The sequence below is a fragment of the Diorhabda carinulata genome, chromosome 12 (genome assembly GCF_026250575.1).
Source record: "Diorhabda carinulata isolate Delta chromosome 12, icDioCari1.1, whole genome shotgun sequence".
Taxonomy (NCBI): Eukaryota; Metazoa; Arthropoda; class Insecta; order Coleoptera; family Chrysomelidae; genus Diorhabda; species Diorhabda carinulata.
This window is the reverse complement of record NC_079471.1, coordinates 989,134-1,010,991: the sequence shown is the minus strand read 5'-3', so window position 1 is coordinate 1,010,991 and position 21,858 is coordinate 989,134. Positions and strand designations below refer to the sequence as shown.

The following is a 21,858-nucleotide window of genomic DNA, read 5'->3' as shown; positions in this document are numbered from 1 at the left end:
AAAATGGTTCAATTATGAAAAAGACAATCTCTAAAGTCAAAGAATGGTTTATTTTTTCAAAAAAACAGTCTCTAAAGACAAAAAATGGTTCAATTATGAAAAAGACAATCTCTAAAGTCAAAGAATGGTTTATTTTTTCAAAAAAAACACTCTCTAAAGACAAAAAATGGTTCATTTTCGAAAAAAGGAGTCTCTAGAAGCAAATGACACGATTATTTTTGGAAAAAACAGTTTCTAAAGACAAAAAATGGTTCAATTTTGAAAAAGACAATCTCTAAAGTCAAAGAATGGTTTATTTTTTCAAAAAAACACTCTCTAAAGACAAAAAATGGTTCAATTTTGAAAAAGACAATCTCTAAAGTCAAAGAATGGTTTATTTTTTCAAAAAAACACTCTCTAAAGACAAAAAATGGTTCAATTTTGAAAGAGACAATCTCTAAAGTCAAAGAATGGTTTATTTTTTCAAAAAAACACTCTCTAAAGACAAAAAATGGTTCAATTTTGAAAGAGACAATCTCTAAAGTCAAAGAATGGTTTATTTTTTCAAAAAAACACTCTCTAAAGACAAAAAATGGTTCAATTTTGAAAGAGACAATCTCTAAAGTCAAAGAATGGTTTATTTTTTCAAAAAAAACACTCTCTAAAGACAAAAAATGGTTCAATTTTGAAAGAGACAATCTCTAAAGTCAAAGAATGGTTTATTTTTTCAAAAAAACACTCTCTAAAGACAAAAAATGGTTCAATTATGAAAAAGACAATCTCTAAAGTCAAAGAATGGTTTATTTTTTCAAAAAAACAGTCTCTAAAGACAAAAAATGGTTCAATTATGAAAAAGACAATCTCTAAAGTCAAAGAATGGTTTATTTTTTCAAAAAAACACTCTCTAAAGACAAAAAATGGTTCAATTTTGAAAAAGACAATCTCTAAAGTCAAAGAATGGTTTATTTTTTCAAAAAAACAGTCTCTAAAGACAAAAAATGGTTCAATTATGAAAAAGACAATCTCTAAAGTCAAAGAATGGTTTATTTTTTCAAAAAAACAGTCTCTAAAGACAAAAAATGGTTCAATTATGAAAAAGACAATCTCTAAAGTCAAAGAATGGTTTATTTTTTCAAAAAAAACACTCTCTAAAGACAAAAAATGGTTCATTTTCGAAAAAAGGAGTCTCTAGAAGCAAATGACACGATTATTTTTGGAAAAAACAGTTTCTAAAGACAAAAAATGGTTCAATTTTGAAAAAGACAATCTCTAAAGTCAAAGAATGGTTTATTTTTTCAAAAAAACACTCTCTAAAGACAAAAAATGGTTCAATTTTGAAAAAGACAATCTCTAAAGTCAAAGAATGGTTTATTTTTTCAAAAAAACACTCTCTAAAGACAAAAAATGGTTCAATTTTGAAAGAGACAATCTCTAAAGTCAAAGAATGGTTTATTTTTTCAAAAAAACACTCTCTAAAGACAAAAAATGGTTCAATTTTGAAAGAGACAATCTCTAAAGTCAAAGAATGGTTTATTTTTTCAAAAAAACACTCTCTAAAGACAAAAAATGGTTCAATTTTGAAAGAGACAATCTCTAAAGTCAAAGAATGGTTTATTTTTTCAAAAAAAACACTCTCTAAAGACAAAAAATGGTTCAATTTTGAAAGAGACAATCTCTAAAGTCAAAGAATGGTTTATTTTTTCAAAAAAAACACTCTCTAAAGACAAAAAATGGTTCAATTTTGAAAGAGACAATCTCTAAAGTCAAAGAATGGTTTATTTTTTCAAAAAAACACTCTCTAAAGACAAAAAATGGTTCAATTTTGAAAGAGACAATCTCTAAAGTCAAAGAATGGTTTATTTTTTCAAAAAAAACACTCTCTAAAGACAAAAAATGGTTCAATTTTGAAAGAGACAATCTCTAAAGTCAAAGAATGGTTTATTTTTTCAAAAAAACACTCTCTAAAGACAAAAAATGGTTCAATTTTGAAAAAGACAATCTCTAAAGTCAAAGAATGGTTTATTTTTTCAAAAAAACACTCTCTAAAGACAAAAAATGGTTCAATTTTGAAAAAGACAATCTCTAAAGTCAAAGAATGGTTTATTTTTTCAAAAAAAACACTCTCTAAAGACAAAAAATGGTTCAATTTTGAAAGAGACAATCTCTAAAGTCAAAGAATGGTTTATTTTTTCAAAAAAACACTCTCTAAAGACAAAAAATGGTTCAATTTTGAAAAAGACAATCTCTAAAGTCAAAGAATGGTTTATTTTTTCAAAAAAAACACTCTCTAAAGACAAAAAATGGTTCAATTTTGAAAAAAGGAGTCTCTAGAAGCAAATGACACGATTATTTTTGGAAAAAACAGTTTCTAAAGACAAAAAATGGTTCAATTTTGAAAAAGACAATCTCTAAAGTCAAAGAATGGTTTATTTTTTCAAAAAAAACACTCTCTAAAGACAAAAAATGGTTCATTTTCGAAAAAAGGAGTCTCTAGAAGCAAATGACACGATTATTTTTGGAAAAAACAGTTTCTAAAGACAAAAAATGGTTCAATTTTGAAAAAGACAATCTCTAAAGTCAAAGAATGGTTTATTTTTTCAAAAAAAACACTCTCTAAAGACAAAAAATGGTTCAATTTTGAAAAAAGGAGTCTCTAGAAGCAAATGACACGATTATTTTTGGAAAAAACAGTTTCTAAAGACAAAAAATGGTTCAATTTTGAAAAAGACAATCTCTAAAGTCAAAGAATGGTTTATTTTTTCAAAAAAAACACTCTCTAAAGACAAAAAATGGTTCATTTTCGAAAAAAGGAGTCTCTAGAAGCAAATGACACGATTATTTTTGGAAAAAACAGTTTCTAAAGACAAAAAATGGTTCAATTTTGAAAAAGACAATCTCTAAAGTCAAAGAATGGTTTATTTTTTCAAAAAAAACACTCTCTAAAGACAAAAAATGGTTCAATTTTGAAAAAAGGAGTCTCTAGAAGCAAATGACACGATTATTTTTGGAAAAAACAGTTTCTAAAGACAAAAAATGGTTCAATTTTGAAAAAGACAATCTCTAAAGTCAAAGAATGGTTTATTTTTTCAAAAAAAACACTCTCTAAAGACAAAAAATGGTTCAATTTTGAAAAAGACAATCTCTAAAGTCAAAGAATGGTTTATTTTTTCAAAAAAAACACTCTCTAAAGACAAAAAATGGTTCAATTTTGAAAGAGACAATCTCTAAAGTCAAAGAATGGTTTATTTTTTCAAAAAAAACTGAAAAATTACAATTACAATTTGCTTGGCAAAAAATTTTCATAACGCCACTCGTATTCAAGAAAAAACGTATACACATTTTTTACGAAACTACTGGCAACACTGTAAATTTCATATTGTTACTCGTCCACGACACGGACCGTGAAATCGTTCCGCCGGATACAAACAACTTCTGTTGTAAAACGTTTTTTACAACCTGTTTACCGTACGTTCCGCCCGTTTTTATACAATCAATTTGTTTTTCGTTTGTTCGTTCGCATTTCGCAATCCGAATTATCGAGAAAAATCCTTCGGGTATAAATAGGCGCTAGTACAAAGTGAAACAAACGGCGCATTTAAATAAATTAGTGCTTAGAGAATTAGATACAAGTGTTAAAGTAGCGAATAAATAAATAAATTTCAACTCACCGTATATCCTAACCTAGCGGCCCTATGCAAATGCGTCTCCCCTATCCCCTTATTCAGCACCCAAGTTTTGATTTCCCTCTGTATATCATCGACCGATTCCAAAGTTTTCGACACCGCCGATTTCTTCTTTTTCTTTTCGGCCGATTCGTTTTCCACCGCGTCTTTCTTAACTTTCTTCTTTTTCCTAATATAATCGAAACCGGAACTGAATTTCCGACGTATTTTACCGAATTTGCCGCGTTTCCGGCCCGACGCGCTTCCGTCGTCGCCGTCCACCGAAGCGGTTTCCGATTTAACGGTGACGTCGTCCAAACTTCTCGTGTCTTCGTCGATCATCGAATCTTCCGTTTCGATCTTGATCGACGGTTTCGGTTCGATCGGATCGCCGGTTCCGTCTTTGTTCGATTCGGTCGTTTCGCGTTTTGTGTCTCTTTTCAAATCGGTCGCTTCCCTGATCAGATCGTCCTTCTTCTCCAATCTGACCACGAGGTTGCCCAAACAGCTGGCGTTCTCTTCCTTTATTTGGATGTCGTTGAGACAGGTCACCGGCGGCGCGGAGGCGGGTCGGTCTTCGCCGAAAACTTCTTTGATCGTCGCCCTTTGTTTTTGGACTCGAGTCTCCCTTCGGGTTCTCGAATTCAAAACTACGGTGGTGAATTGATTGTTCAAAATGTTGTTGGATCTTTTTAGAAAAGCGTCTTTGAAATTGCTCATCGTCGATTTTCTGAAACCTAGTAGCGGAGATTCGGCTTTGATTACGGGGGAATTCGATAACTTCTTCGTTTTTTTGTCGTCTTCCTGTTTTATTTCCAAACTGGGCGTCGGGAGTAATTCGACGGGATTTTCGGATTTGGGCACCGTCTTCGGACTGTGATCGTCTTTCCTTTTGTATTTTTTCCTTTTTCTGCCGCCGCATTTCTCCAATAATCTGTCCAGTATCGAGGTTTCTTTGCCGGCGGGGGTGTTCGGTAAACTTTTGATCGAACAACTGCCCTCCGAATCGTAGTTTATTTTTTTCGAAAAAACGTTAAAATCCGAATAATTCGATTCGGCGTCGCTGTCCGGTTCGGATTTGATTCGTTTTTCTTTGATTTTCGCGTCTTTGTCGTCGTTGGGAATGGACGCGGTGGGCGATTGGGGACAGGGGTCCAAATCGGGCAGAGAAGTGGACAATCTGTGGAAAACCGGAGGTCTGGTGACTTGTATTAGAGTCGGGGGCATGCGCAGAGATTTTTTATATTTGTAAACGCCCTCCTCCCATCCGGGATAAAACGCCGATCCGTCGCCGAAAGAAGGTTTCTTAGAAGGACGAATCGCCGATGTTAATTCGCTAATTTTTTCGCCGCAACCTTTAATTTCCTCCTCGGTCGTTTTGACTTCGTCGTCGACAACTTTAACTTCCGATTTATCGTTTTCGTCGTCGCTACTATCGCTGGACGATAAAATCCTGCGTCTAACGTTTTTCCTTTTAATCACAAACAAATCTTCTTCTTGTTTTACGTCGGTTTCTTCTTTGACTTTGTTTAAATCGATTTCGCACGTCGAAACTTTGATTTCGTCGTCGATTTTTTCGATTTTCACGATAACTTCGTCTCCGTTCTCCGCGTTATCGTCCAACCGTTCGATCGTTTTCTTTTTTTTGCATTTTTTTTTACCGATGCCGCTTTTCAATTGTTCCAAAAAATTGTCGCAAACTTGCGAAAACGTATCGTCGCTCGGCGTCGGAGGAGCGGGTGGAAGAAGAAGAAGAGGATGTCGATGAGTAGTTTCTTGTTTTAAATCGACGATAGGTAAAACGGTCTTAACGGATTTTCTACATTTCCTCATCGCCTCCAAACTTTCTTTGTTAACGTCGTTTTCCGAATCGGAATCCGGGAAATCGAACACCGAAGTTTCCGATGAACTACGCAATCCCGCTTCCCTAATCGGTATTATATTCGAATCATCTTCGTTTCTACTGAACAATCTTTTTCTCGGAGCGATCGAACATATTTGCGGACGGTCTTTTTGCGCCGATTTCGGCGGCGTCGAACCGCTACCGCAAAACGCGGTAACTTGCGGTATATCGTAATGTTTTACGGGCGATTTAAGCGGTTTATCGGTAACTTGCGGTATATCGTAATGTTTTACGGGCGATTTAAGTGTTTTATCGGTAACTTGCGGTATATCGTATTGTTTTATATTCGATTTAAGTGTTTTATCGGTAAGTTGCGGTATATCGTATTGTTTTATATTCGATTTAAGTTGTTTTTCTATGACGTCGTGTAATTGACTTTTGTTGTTGTTACCGCCTTGTTTTAATTCGCCTTTAGTACGTATTCTGGCCGCTAGGAAAGCCGCTAAACCGTCGCAATCGGTATTTACGTTGTTATTTATCACAGTATCTTCTTTATCGGATAATCGATTCGTTTTGTTCGTATCGAAATTAATGGAATCCACCGCTTTCGGTATATGGAATTTGTAGGAGGCGGTTATGTTGTTATTATCGGGAAAACTGGTGGGGGTGAAAGGCGATACGTTGTTTCTATTAACGAATACCGGTTTAGGTTGTAGAGGGGCGGTAACGTCGGTCGAAGGGTGTTGTATATCGGATCTAATTGAAAAATTTTCGTTCGATTTTAATTGTTCCAATTTTTTCTGTCCCTTAACCTCCAAACTGTTTCTCAACAAACTCAAAACTCTCTTATCCACCCCGACGGTATTTTTCGAATTCGTCAACGAATTATTATTGTTATTATTAGTAGTTTTCGGATTGTAGCCGGGATATTGATGCGTTCCGGCGGACGGTACGTACGTTTGCGTATGAAACGCGGTATGTTCGTAATTCGGTTTGTCGTAGCCGTTAACGAGCGGTATCTTCGTGGGCGACGATAATTTCGCTTGTTGTTGTTTATAGGACGATAATCGTTCTTCGATTTGCAAATCGATCGATTGCCTCCAAGCGTCCGTCGTTAATTTTTGTAATTTGTTAGGTACCGTCGGCGGTAGCGCGATTTCGCCGCTCCGTTTTTTCATTTGTTCGTTGGAAACGAATCGCGGCGTAGGCGGAACCGTCCTCGGTTTGGATTTTATATTATCGGACGTCGGAATCGAATATTTATACGAAACTTTATTGTCGGTAGATCGTTTCGGTAAAGTCGGTACGTTGAAGTTCGGTCTGAATTCGACTTTGGGGGCGGTAGCTGCCGTTAATTGAGTCGATCTTTGCGTGAGGTTCCTTTGAAACGAATTTACGTCTAGTTGCGGATAATTGTGGGCCGTTAAAGTTTGGTTAGGTCTGTATCTGGTTCGTTCGTTTTCGGCGTCGATTAACGTGGAATCGGCGGGCGTTCGGATCGTTTTGACGGACAAATCCAACGGGGATTCCCTTTTGACGACGACGACTCGGTTTGTATTGTCGATTATATTAGAGGGAACCGGCGGTTCGTTTGTTACATTTCTCGATGGGATCGCGGTAAATTGTCGATTGGAAGACGACTGATTTTGATTGGCGTTGGCGTAATAGTTGCACGTCGTCGTCATTACAACTTGGTTATAAGATTGCGTAGTTGTTGTCGTGGTTATCGGTTGGTACTGTTGATAATTCGATGGTGTCGAAGTCTGTTGTATATTGTGGCTATTAGATTGATAGGAATTCGAGCTGTAGGTTCTGGTTTTGTTATTTGCGGTGGCCGGAGTCGGTCTTACCGGTTCTCTGGCTCGATTGGAATGGTAATGGGATATCGCGGCTATGGGAGGTAAATTATGAGTGGTTCTGATTGTTCTGAGCTGTTCTTCTTGCCTTGACGCCGCGAATACGGATTGGTGGGTCTGTTGGGGTCCGTAAACGTGTTTGTAGTACATTTTCTGTTGTTGTTGTTGTTGTTGTTGTTGGGACGTAGCGGAAGGGTAATGATGCTCAACGGGGTGTTTGTAAGGTACGTTATTGGTGGTTTCGTTTTTCGTTTGTTGATAATACGACACGGATTGAGTGTAATTGTACGTATCGGATGATTGGGAGTATTGAGACGTTCTGGGAGCCGATTGTTCGTGCGAAGGGACTCGAGGTATCGTTTGTTCTCTGGAAGGTACTCTGGGTACCATTTGTTCCCGCGACGGAGCTCTCGGTTGTTGCGGCGACGGTATTTGGTGATAAGGCGACGGCGATTGTTGGTACGGTGAGCCGGCGTTGGGCAAGTGAGATTGGTATTGAGTATAATTCGTGTTTTGAGGTCTGGAAAATTCGAAGGGCTGTCTTTGTTGTTGATAATGAACGGGAGATTGTTGTTGCAGTTGGGATTGGTGTTGTTGGTGCGATTGTTGTTTGATGGGTTGTTGTTGTTGTTGGTGTATGTGTTGTTGGTAGTGTTCTTGATAGGAAGCTGTAACAAGTAAAAACGAGTTAAAATACCAAAAAAATTGATGGGAATTTACGAGAGTTGTTTCAAAAGTTTACGTACGCTCCTCCTCCTACGAACGAAACTTTAAGGTTAGGAAACGGAAAAACATCGCTGGTTATTGTTCTAATGAAAAATCACTGCCATTGTCTTCGATTACATTCACTTCGGTGCAATCTTATCGAGCAATAATGCGTAATACTCCCCTTTTTCATGTTTTACCCTTTTAAAGATATTTGATAAACGTTATCCCCAGAAAATCTTCATCTAGCATCTTTATCTCTTCGAAAGCAGTTCGTTTTCACTGTTTTTCGACTTTAACCGCTTCGTTACGTTCGATCGAACGCGCTTTTAGTGTTATATGAGTGACCGTGGCATCTAAAGCGCGGATAACGTAAATCTTAATCGTTATATGGCGGATGCGTTCTTTTGATACGCCAATAGGCTTCATCGGACACCATTTGTTGAACTTTTTCGATTGTTTTGACTATTTTTTCATTTCAGGAGCGTTCTAGTAGAACCTGGTTATTAATAGACCGAAAAAATTCGACTCAATTTGCTTGAATCGCGTCATTATGTTCATTAGAACGCGCTTTTGGTCTAAAATGAGGGAACGTGGCATCTAAAGCGCAAATATCATAATTTTCAATCATTATATGGCAGATGCGTTCTTTTGATACGCTAATAGGTTTCATCGGACACCATTTGTTGAACTTTTTCGATTGTTTTGACAGTTTTTTCATTTTAGAAGCGTACTGGTAGAACCAGGTTATTAATAGACCGAAAAAATTCGACTCATTTTGCTTCAACCGCGTCATTATGTTCATTAGAACGCGCTTTTGGTCTAAAATGAGGGAACGTGGCATCTAAAGCGCAAATATCATAATTTTCAATCATTATATGGCAGATGCGTTCTTTTGATACGCTAATAGGTTTCATCGGACACCATTTGTTGAACTTTTTCGATTGTTTTGACAGTTTTTTCATTTTAGAAGCGTACTGGTAGAACCAGGTTATTAATAGACCGAAAAAATTCGACTCATTTTGCTTCAACCGCGTCATTATGTTCATTAGAACGCGCTTTTGGTCTAAAATGAGGGAACGTGGCATCTAAAGCGCAAATATCATAATTTTCAATCATTATATGGCAGATGCGTTCTTTTGATACGCTAATAGGTTTCATCGGACACCATTTGTTGAACTTTTTCGATTGTTTTGACAGTTTTTTCATTTTAGAAGCGTACTGGTAGAACCAGGTTATTAATAGACCGAAAAAATTCGACTCATTTTGCTTCAACCGCGTCATTATGTTCATTAGAACGCGCTTTTGGTCTAAAATGAGGGAACGTGGCATCTAAAGCGCAAATATCATAATTTTTAATCATTATATGGCGGATGCGTTCTTTTGATACGCCAATAGGTTTCATCGGACACCATTTGTTGAACTTTTTCGATTGTTTTGACAGTTTTTTCATTTTAGAAGCGTACTGGTAGAACCAGGTTATTAATAGACCGAAAAAATTCGACTCATTTTGCTTCAACCGCGTCATTATGTTCATTAGAACGCGCTTTTGGTCTAAAATGAGGGAACGTGGCATCTAAAGCGCAAATATCATAATTTTTAATCATTATATGGCGGATGCGTTCTTTTGATACGCCAATAGGTTTCATCGGACACCATTTATTGAACTTTTTCGATTGTTTTGACTATTTTTTCATTTCAGGAGCGTTCTAGTAGAACCAGGTTATGAATAGACCGAAAAAATTCGACTCATTTTGCTTCAACCGCGTCATTATGTTCATTAGAACGCGCTTTTGGTCTAAAATGAGGGAACGTGGCATCTAAAGCGCAAATATCATAATTTTTAATCATTATATGGCGGATGCGTTCTTTTGATACGCCAATAGGTTTCATCGGACACCATTTATTGAACTTTTTCGATTGTTTTGACTATTTTTTCATTTCAGGAGCGTTCTAGTAGAACCAGGTTATGAATAGACCGAAAAAATTCGACTCATTTTGCTTCAACCGCGTCATTATGTTCATTAGAACGCGCTTTTGGTCTAAAATGAGGGAACGTGGCATCTAAAGCGCCGATAGCATAATTTTCAATCGTTATATGGCAGATGCGTTCTTTTGATACGCCAATAGGTTTCATCGGACACCATTTGTTGAACTTTTTCGATTGTTTTGACTATTTTTTCATTTCAGGAGCGTTCTAGTAGAACCAGGTTATGAATAGACCGAAAAAATTCGACTCATTTTGCTTCAACCGCGTCATTATGTTCATTAGAACGCGCTTTTGGTCTAAAATGAGGGAACGTGGCATCTAAAGCGCCGATAGCATAATTTTCAATCGTTATATGGCAGATGCGTTCTTTTGATACGCCAATAGGTTTCATCGGACACCATTTGTTGAACTTTTTCGATTGTTTTGACAGTTTTTTCATTTTAGAAGCGTACTGGTAGAACCAGGTTATTAATAGACCGAAAAAATTCGACTCATTTTGCTTCAACCGCGTCATTATGTTCATTAGAACGCGCTTTTGGTCTAAAATGAGGGAACGTGGCATCTAAAGCGCCGATAGCATAATTTTCAAGCATTATATGGCGGATGCGTTCTTTTGATACGCCAATAGGTTTCATCGGACACCATTTGTTGAACTTTTTCGATTGTTTTGACTGTTTTTTCATATCAGGGGCGTACTAGTAGAACTTTTCGAACAACTCTCGTACATAAAAATGATGGAAACCGTGTTTTTTGATCGATTTTAAGCGTATCGAAAACACCGTACCTGCATAATACTGCCGGTTCTGTTCGTGAGATACGGGAACGGTTTGACCGTACTGAGATAGATGCGAAGAGGAATCCGAACCGTGAGACGACGGTCTGTGTATAACCGAATGATCTTTAAGCACCGAAGCGTGTTCTCTGAGTACCGATTGTTCCCTTTGGACGGGCGCGTGTTCTCGTTGTAACGCATTATGATCTCTGGCAGGTTGAACGGCGTCGCTGGCATGCGACGACCAATAAGCGTTCGAAGACGTCGGAATATTTCGTTCGTATTCGTGCCTTAGATGCGATTCCGATGAATAAGCGGGGCTTACCGCCGAATTCGAGCCAGTCGGCAGCCCCTGGAAGTACTGTCGCGCCCCCTCCAATACGTTGGTAAACGTAACATCCATGACCTGCAGGTCTAGCCTGCTATTGTCTTATCTGAAACGAAACAACAACATTAGTTCGTTTTCAAAAAATTTAAATTACGATTTTTGTCGGGCAGTGTATCTCTGTTATGTATAACTATAAATTACACGAAAATTCAATCGTGAATAACAATCAAAAATCTTATTTTGAACGAAAATTTCACTTTTATTCGTTTTATAACGATATAAATATATTTCAACACTTTTTTGACGGGCAGTGTATCCCTGTTATGTATAACTATAAATTACTCGTAAATTCAATCGTGAATAACAATCAAAATATCTTATTTTTAACGAAAATTTCACTTTTATTCGTTTTATAGCGATATAAATATATTTCAACACTTTTTTGGCGGGCAGTGTATCTCTGTTAAGTATAAGTATAAATTTCAGGTAAATCAATCGTGAATAACAATCAAAATATCTTATTTTTAACGAAAATTTCACTTTTATTCGTTTTATAACGATATAAATATATTTCAACACTTTTTTGACGGGCAGTGTATCCCTGTTATGTATAACTATAAATTACTCGTAAATTCAATCGTGAATAACAATCAAAATATCTTATTTTTAACGAAAATTTCACTTTTATTCGTTTTATAACGATATAAATATATTTCAACACTTTTTTGACGGGCAGTGTATCCCTGTTATGTATAACTATAAATTACAGGTAAATTCAATCGTGAATAACAATCAAAATATCTTATTTTTAACGAAAATTTCACTTTTATTCGTTTTATAGCGATATAAACATATTTCAACACTTTTTTGGCGGGCAGTGTATCTCTGTTAAGTATAAGTATAAATTTCAGGTAAATCAATCGTGAATAACAATCAAAATATCTTATTTTTAACGAAAATTTCACTTTTATTCGTTTTATAACGATATAAATATATTTCAACACTTTTTTGACGGGCAGTGTATCCCTGTTATGTATAACTATAAATTACTCGTAAATTTAATCGTGAATAACAATCAAAATATCTTATTTTTAACGAAAATTTCACTTTTATTCGTTTTATAACGATATAAATATATTTCAACACTTTTTTGACGGGCAGTGTATCTCTGTTAAGTATAAGTATAAATTACAGGTAAATTCAATCGTGAATAACAATCAAAATATCTTATTTTTAACGAAAATTTCACTTTTATTCGTTTTATAACGATATAAATATATTTCAACACTTTTTTGACGGGCAGTGTATCTCTGTTAAGTATAAGTATAAATTACAGGTAAATTCAATCGTGAATAACAATCAAAATATCTTATTTTTAACGAAAATTTCACTTTTATTCGTTTTATAGCGATATAAACATATTTCAACACTTTTTTGGCGGGCAGTGTATCTCTGTTAAGTATAAGTATAAATTTCAGGTAAATCAATCGTGAATAACAATCAAAATATCTTATTTTGAACGAAAATTTCACTTTTATTCGTTTTATAACGATATAAATATATTTCAACACTTTTTTGACGGGCAGTGTATCCCTGTTATGTATAACTATAAATTACTCGTAAATTCAATCGTGAATAACAATCAAAATATCTTATTTTTAACGAAAATTTCACTTTTATTCGTTTTATAGCGATATAAATATATTTCAACACTTTTTTGGCGGGCAGTGTATCTCTGTTAAGTATAAGTATAAATTTCAGGTAAATCAATCGTGAATAACAATCAAAATATCTTATTTTTAACGAAAATTTCACTTTTATTCGTTTTATAACGATATAAATATATTTCAACACTTTTTTGACGGGCAGTGTATCTCTGTTAAGTATAAGTATAAATTACAGGTAAATTCAATCGTGAATAACAATCAAAATATCTTATTTTTAACGAAAATTTCACTTTTATTCGTTTTATAGCGATATAAACATATTTCAACACTTTTTTGGCGGGCAGTGTATCTCTGTTAAGTATAAGTATAAATTTCAGGTAAATCAATCGTGAATAACAATCAAAATATCTTATTTTGAACGAAAATTTCACTTTTATTCGTTTTATAACGATATAAATATATTTCAACACTTTTTTGACGGGCAGTGTATCCCTGTTATGTATAACTATAAATTACTCGTAAATTCAATCGTGAATAACAATCAAAATATCTTATTTTTAACGAAAATTTCACTTTTATTCGTTTTATAGCGATATAAATATATTTCAACACTTTTTTGGCGGGCAGTGTATCTCTGTTAAGTATAAGTATAAATTTCAGGTAAATCAATCGTGAATAACAATCAAAATATCTTATTTTTAACGAAAATTTCACTTTTATTCGTTTTATAACGATATAAATATATTTCAACACTTTTTTGACGGGTAGTGTATCTATGTTGAGTATAAGTATAAATTACAGGTAAATTCAATCGTGAATAACAATCAAAATATCTTATTTTTAACGAAAATTTCACTTTTATTCGTTTTATAACGATATAAATATATTTCAACACTTTTTTGACGGGTAGTGTATCCCTGTTATGTATAACTATAAATTACTCGTAAATTCAATCGTGAATAACAATCAAAATATCTTATTTTTAACGAAAATTTCACTTTTATTCGTTTTATAGCGATATAAATATATTTCAACACTTTTTTGACGGGCAGTGTATCCCTGTTATGTCTAACTATAATATACTCGTAAATTCAATCGTGAATAACAATCAAAATATCTTATTTTTAACGAAAATTTCACTTTTATTCGTTTTATAGCGATATAAATATATTTCAACACTTTTTTGACGGGTAGTGTATCCCTGTTATGTATAACTATAAATTACTCGTAAATTCAATCGTGAATAACAATCAAAATATCTTATTTTTAACGAAAATTTCACTTTTATTCGTTTTATAACGATATAAATATATTTCAACACTTTTTTGACGGGTAGTGTATCTATGTTGAGTATAAGTATAAATTACAGGTAAATTCAATCGTGAATAACAATCAAAATATCTTATTTTTAACGAAAATTTCACTTTTATTCGTTTTATAGCGATATAAATATATTTCAACACTTTTTTGACGGGCAGTGTATCCCTGTTATGTCTAACTATAATATACTCGTAAATTCAATCGTGAATAACAATCAAAATATCTTATTTTTAACGAAAATTTCACTTTTATTCGTTTTATAACGATATAAATATATTTCAACACTTTTTTGACGGGTAGTGTATCTATGTTGAGTATAAGTATAAATTACAGGTAAATTCAATCGTGAATAACAATCAAAATATCTTATTTTTAACGAAAATTTCACTTTTATTCGTTTTATAACGATATAAATATATTTCAACACTTTTTTGACGGGTAGTGTATCCCTGTTATGTATAACTATAAATTACTCGTAAATTCAATCGTGAATAACAATCAAAATATCTTATTTTTAACGAAAATTTCACTTTTATTCGTTTTATAGCGATATAAATATATTTCAACACTTTTTTGACGGGCAGTGTATCCCTGTTATGTCTAACTATAATATACTCGTAAATTCAATCGTGAATAACAATCAAAATATCTTATTTTTAACGAAAATTTCACTTTTATTCGTTTTATAGCGATATAAATATATTTCAACACTTTTTTGACGAGCAGTGTATCTCTGTTATGTATAACTATAAATTACTCGTAAATTAAATCGTGAATAACAATCAAAATATCTTATTTTGAACGAAAATTTCACATTTATTCATTATTTAATATTAAAAATATCAGTAAATAAACATTTTTTGACGAGCAGTGTAACTGTGAAATATACGTAATTCATTAATTAATTCGTAGCGTCATCTATTAAACGATTGCCTTATTAGACACATTTTATAACGGGTAACGCCATCTATTAAACAATAGTGGTACTTGAAGTGGAATATTCGTATTACGGAAATAGCTAACTTCATGATAATCGAATGACAGATGAAACAAGTTTGGTTCGTTTTTATATTAATAGCATCAAAACAAGAAAGAAATTTTATAGTTTGTTTTGAATTATATAAATTGATGAAATGCCAACGATTGTTATTGTAATTAACCACATATTAAATACGTTTATTTACGAGATAATTAGTTTCTAGTTTCCAGTAATTTGTATTTAGTTTGAAATGGCGGTCTGAAATTAGTCTTCTTTCTTTTCTTGCTGGATGAGTTAGTTACGTGTTTCAGAAGTGGTTTCTCTCGTCGTAGGGAACAAATAATGAGTTTGAAATTGAGTTTCGAAGATCGTTTGGTAGGAAAATTGGAAAAAAACAATATATATATTACATATAGATACGAGATGTTTTGATAATATGTATAAGAAAACTTTCTATTTTGTTCTAATACGAATGAATCAAATGATTATTAAATGATAACTACGTGAAGTAAAACCAGATTTTTATCGTTTATAGCAGCAGAATTAGAAAGAAAACAAATCAGAAATGAATTCAACAACTTCCAATTTACTTTTTTTTTTTTCATTAAAGATTGTATCTTCTATATTTCGCTTTTATTTATTAGTTTGTCTGGATGCCAAGGCCTCGACTACCATAATACATAAAATAAAAGGACATAGGCGTACCAATAATAATAAAAGAATTATATCGTTAAAAATTTTTTTATGATGATATATTAAGAAAAATAAAAAATCTGGCAACAATGTAAATACCGATACTAACTATATATAATCGTGTTGACATTTTTATCTATTCATTCTTTTCGATTGGATATTCAATCCTACCAAAAATAGATTCTAGTGAATTATTTAGGAAATAACGAAAGGGAAATGCACTTAAAGAAACAGGTATCGGAATTTCCGGTAAGTTAAATGTAATCTGGATCCCTATTGTTTCTCATCGACATGTCGTAGATGTGACAAAAATGTTAATGCGGGAAATACGGCAATAAAAATTCTATTGTGTCATTTTTGTTGGTGTAAATTCAATTGTTACAAATTTTTAAAGTCACTTTTTATACTTATAGAAATTGAGGTTAAGTTGACGTCGAATGCTATCGATTCGAATCTTCTTTTATAAGTTAATTTTTATATTAAATAACGGAAGTCAGTGAATAATACAAGACGATATATTTTATGATATTTATAAGATATAATAAGTATGCAGATTTCAAATTTGATGTTAGAAATAGTGCGTGTGACTTTTCCAAAACTCCCGCAACCATGTGGGATCGACTTTTACCGAAATTAATACGAAAATGAACGAACATATTCCGTCGCCAGGACCGTACTCGCTCTTCATCCATTTCATAAAACATATAATACAGTAAAAAATTTTTTTGGTGAAAAAGTTTTAGAAAACACTAAAAATGAGGACACAGAAAAAACGACGGTGGGAGGCAAAAAAATTTTTACTTTAAAATAAGATTTTTCGTTTATTTGAGTAAAAAATAATGTGACTACCCAAACTCCACGAATATCAAACTATTAAGAGCCCAGTTTCAGTGTACAAGCTGCCTTAAATACTAAATCTCATCGTATACAATAATAAACTATGAATAATTATAAAATCAGTAGATAAGATAATTAATTGGAGACGATACGTTAATAGGTTTGTGATAAATAAGGGACACTTTGAATTACTTAACTATATGATTAACCAACTTTGTGGAAACAAAATAAAAAGTAGCATTTCCTTGAAAGTTTGATATTTATATTTGACACAATCGGAGAAAAGTGAGTTAAATTGGATCCGTTGGGTATTTAGATTGTTATTCAACTCCGGAAAGTTTCAGTCTACTTTCGAGTTGAACTTTTTTACGTACAAAACTTCGGGAACGTCTACAAACCACGCAGTTTTGTCAAGAGGGGGCGGGGTAAGTTAAAATTCGTAAAATATTGTGAAACAAAACCACGTAACATCGAGCGGGGGGGAGGGGTCAAGACTATAATATTATATTCGATAAGTATGTATTTTTTATAACATACAAGTGTTTTTTGGAAAGTTTTCAATATAAAAAAGAACCAAGACATTTTCAAACAGCCCTCGTATATTTGTAATTGCGTTTCGGATTACTAAGTGACATTTTGGGATCTGTATGTATTCAATTTTAAGTAAGTAAAAATTCCTGCATTAGTTTCTCCAGAAAGAAAAATTATTTTTCTTCTACCCCTAAAAAACTTACCCTGTTGTCATTTTATCATCCTTATCATGAATTTTTTGTCGCACAAAAAAATATGAATTACCAAACACTACATTCAGTCTTTTGAATTAGTACTGAAGCCGCTCCTGATTATGACGTGTTTTATTGACAGTAAAAGGTTATAAATATTAATGTAAAGTCTCAGAAAAGTATCTCCGATTAAACAAATCAGTACAAAAGTGGTAATTGCAGACTATATCGTCACTTTGGGTAAGTGTAATTGTGTTTTTAAGGTATAATAACGATTTTAATACAAAGAATACTTATTTGTCTATCCATTAAGACGTTTTGGACGGGCTTCCATCAAAGTTTCTAATATTCCGTGAAATTCCAAGTTTTTACGCACTTTATTATTTATTTACAAGAACTGTTAACTGTTTTTATCTCTTTATTTCAACAAAAACTTCTAATAATAACAACATCCGATACTTCCCTCCATTTATTGACAAGCGACAAGTGACGTCCATTTTCTTCTTTTTTTTTTAAATCAATTGCAACTAAATATCCGTTAAAAAGTCAGTTACATACAAGTGAAATTAATAAAATCGTATTAAAATTACTATATAAACAAAAACAGTGATAACAATTTATTATCTAGTAAATAATTTGAGCTCTATAATATATGTTAATTATACAAATAATCCATGTGTCAATCGGAACGTAATGTAACGACCTAGATTTTCGCGATCGCCTTCATCCGCACTCTCTACAACTCGAACTTGATCTTTACATTCCAGATGCAATGGAACCAACGGCGGGGATTACGAAAAATATAAATAACCGACACACAGTGCCAGTGTCGTGCGTGACGTGAATATTTATTCACATAAATTACCGTGTTACGTGATGACTTTTTTTTTATATTATAATTAGGTTGTTTCAATTTCAACACCCACATGTCGTACGAATAATGTATTTATATCTAACTGTTTACGAATGGTACGATAACGCGAAGGGAATTATGATTTTCGAAAAACGAAAAACCGTTTGGTGAAAATTTAAATTTACGTAAAGGTGGAGATCGAAACGTGAAACCTAACCTAACATTTCTTTATAATATATACAAGGTATTTACCAAAAGTTATTATCGAATAATTTTAATAAATATGATATTATTATACGAGGGTGGTACGTAAATTTTTTAGATAAACGAATAAAAACAAATATTTATTATTGGATGTGGATTTATTGTTTTTTAATACATTTTCTATTGAAATCAATATACTTTTGAATTCAATTTTAATTTATTAAATTCCGTGTCCCGAAAATCTTAAAACCGACTAATTTCACCTCGAGAGCCCGAAATTACGGCTGTCTATTTCAGTTTAAGGCCCTTCTGTTTATCGTTTGTTTACAGATATATTAAAATTCCCCATGGAGAGATACTCGGAAAACATAAAGCAGTTGGGTACTTACTTATTTTCTACACGAAAATATTTACATTAATTTAATAAACATTTAGATATAATTGTTTTATAAATATAACGATATTTTCTTTTATCCGTATTAATAGCGCCGTTTTCGAGATTTGGCAACGATGTAACCGTAAAGTCGTTCCATCAAAATATGTAGCAATAGAGAGAGACGCGAGATGAAAAGGAAGAACGTAATTTGTGTGACGTAAATTTCTTTGCCGTTCGTTGTCAGATCCGTAATTGGTTTGTCGATTGCAAACAAAAAATAGTTCTTTGTAGAAGGAAAATTTATTACGTTAAATTATTTCGCAGTCGTCTTTTGTGTACGTGGCTTGAAATTGTGTTTATTCGAAAATAAATAGAAAAAAATATAAGGTCGACGAAATAGGTTAGTCATGAGATAGTCAAAACAAATTTACTACACAATGACACACTTTTTGTTAATTTGTTGACTATAAACACCTTATAAAACGTTGTTGTTAAATTTGAATTAAAATCTTGAATAAATAAAATGGTTCTATCGACCTTGTTCGACCTTCAAATAAAACAGAGTTGCTTGGAATATTGCACAGTCCCGTCAATCGTAATTTAGTCCCAAATCGAAAACTTCGATTGAATTAATACTATCAGATTAAAGTTTTGTTCAAGTACTGAAAATAACAGTTCACCTATGAACATTTAATCAACGAATTTCAAACTGAAATTTCAATACTGACAGCTGACGTAGTCGCAAAACAATTTGATGAGACGTTGCCACGGTAACTCGTTCAAAGTATTTATCGAGAACTTTTTTTGAATAGACATCATAGGATTATACATTTAAAGGTTAGGGAATTGTAAATAGGAATCACATTTTAACTTTGAAGAATGTCAATTCATAATTTAAATTCGTAAATATATACAACGAAATCAATCCCATTTTCTATGCTTTATATAATTACAAATATAACTGGCAACATTGTAGACTACGCATCGAGTTAATTCCGTACAGCAGAGAGAGAGAAAGATGATAAAACTATAGTCCAGTCAAATTGGGTTGATAGATTATTTTCGAAAAAAATTAATATGTGGATGCCACATGTTTTTTGGCGGAATTGTTTAAAGGGTTAACAAATATATATTTTTTTATTTTGCGAAGAAATAATTACTCGGATCGGAACTTTAATGTATGGAAAACGTTGTAGGTATGAAAAAATATTACAAATCTAGGGGTTATTCGGTAAGTTTTGTTAAATATGTACATCGCAAATTGTAAAAAAAAATACAAAGAATTTTATTTAAAAATTATTGTGATGACTACCCTAAACCAAAAAAAGAATCATTTAAATTGCCGAGAAAAGCTAAACAAGATAAGATTTTTTTTCTGTCATTTTGACGTTACCAATTCCGATTTCACGTAACATGTGGCAACCACATATTAATTTTCTTTCGAACTGAGTCTGAGACTGGACTGGCATTGATATATTTTCTCTTGCACTGATTCTAATTTTACTGGACTATTATAGCTGTCCCCGGTAGAGGCAACACACGATATATATATATATATGAGGTATAGTTGCGTTTATATTCGGTGGAGATTAACAACCATGGGATGTGAATTGTATCTAGATGATTACGGCTACGCTCTACGTATTGTGGACGTTGCGAATCATCGCTGATTAGTGTTGGAATTTTTACCGTAAATTCGTGATAACATTTAAAATTTAGTATACAGATAATGTTTAGTTTTTTATCAGGTAGACCCTATTTATTTCAACGGAACGATAAGGGAATTCCATATAAAGATATTGTGAAATTTCGAACAGATTTAAAGTTGTCTTGAAGTTACGAGTTTATGGTTAGAAACGCGATAATTCAGTGGAGGTTAGAATGTGATTTACAGTTTGGAAACGTTGGAAATATGTGCCAGTGATCGTTCTATAACAAATAACGTCGATAAAAACTCTTTTATAGCATAAGAAAAATTTATTATACGCCAATATTTCCAAAACTACTTCCAATCGTTTCAAACTTCAATTCATACATTCTATAACGGCGCGTTGTTGCCAGATTTACAAATACTAACGAAATTATGTTCGAATTTACTTGTTAAGATTTTTTTATTTGGGGGTAAATAAGTGGTAGGGAAGTGGAAAAAATATGATTGAGGAACGTAATCGAAAGCAATAAGGGTAGAAAATAGAGGAAACGATAAAGAAAAAGTAAAAGATGTTAGAGGAAAAGTAGAGGAGGTAGAGGGGGAAAAAATGAGAATAGAGGAGAAGGAAACAAAATGTAGGGAGGGATAAAGGGTGAGTAGGGGTAATTTGGAGAACGTAGGGGAGATTTGGAGTAATAGAGAGAACGTAGGGGAGATTTGGGGCAATAGAGAGAGCGTAGGGCAGATTTGAGACAATAGAGAGAAAACGTAGAGGAGATTTGGGGTAATATAGAGAACGTAGGGGAGATTTGTGGTAATATAGTGAACGTAGGGGAGATTTGGGGTAATATAGAGAAAACGTAGAGGAGATTTGGGGTAATATAGAGAACGTAGGGGAGATTTGAGGTAATATAGTGAACGTAGGGGAGATTTGGGGTAATATAGAGAACGTAGGGGAGATTTGTGGTAATATAGAGAACGTAGGGGAGACTTGGGGTAATACAGAGAACGTAGGGGAGATTTGGGGTAATATAGAGAACGTAGGGGAGATTTGGGGTAATATAGAGAACGTAGGGGAGAATTGGGGTAATATAGAGAGCGTAGGGGAGAATTGGGGTAATATAGAGAGCGTAGGGGAGAATTGGGGTAATATAGAGAGCGTAGGGGAGATTTGAGACAATAGAGAGAAAACGTAGAGGAGATTCGGGGTAATATAGAGAACGTAGGGGAGATTTGGGGTAATATAGTAAACGTAGGGGAGATTTGGGACAATATAGAGAGCGTAGGGGAGATTTGGGGTAATATAGAGAACGTAGGGGAGATTTGGGGTAATATAGAGAACGTAGGGGAGATTTGTGGTAATATAGAGAACGTAGGGGAGATTTGGGGTAATATAGAAAACGTAGGGGAGATTTGGGGTA

The 21,858-nt window shown here is 33.4% G+C and overlaps 2 protein-coding genes across 2 annotated transcripts in view; one reads left to right on the top strand and one right to left on the bottom strand.

Moving 5' to 3' along the window:
• Positions 1–21,858, top strand: part of LOC130900065 (iron-sulfur protein NUBPL) — a 72,524-nt gene that overhangs the window by 16,517 nt on the left and 34,149 nt on the right. The gene's annotated exons all lie outside the window — the stretch shown is intronic.
• Positions 1–21,858, bottom strand: part of LOC130900062 (putative mediator of RNA polymerase II transcription subunit 26) — a 71,889-nt gene that overhangs the window by 19,027 nt on the left and 31,004 nt on the right. The window contains exons 3-4 of the mRNA XM_057810386.1: positions 10,820–11,241; positions 3,648–8,008 (exon numbers count right to left, since the gene is read on the bottom strand). Of these exons, the coding sequence (XP_057666369.1) occupies positions 3,648–8,008; positions 10,820–11,210 (4,752 nt within the window). The 5' untranslated portion in view covers positions 11,211–11,241. The remainder of the gene's footprint in view (positions 1–3,647; positions 8,009–10,819; positions 11,242–21,858) is intronic.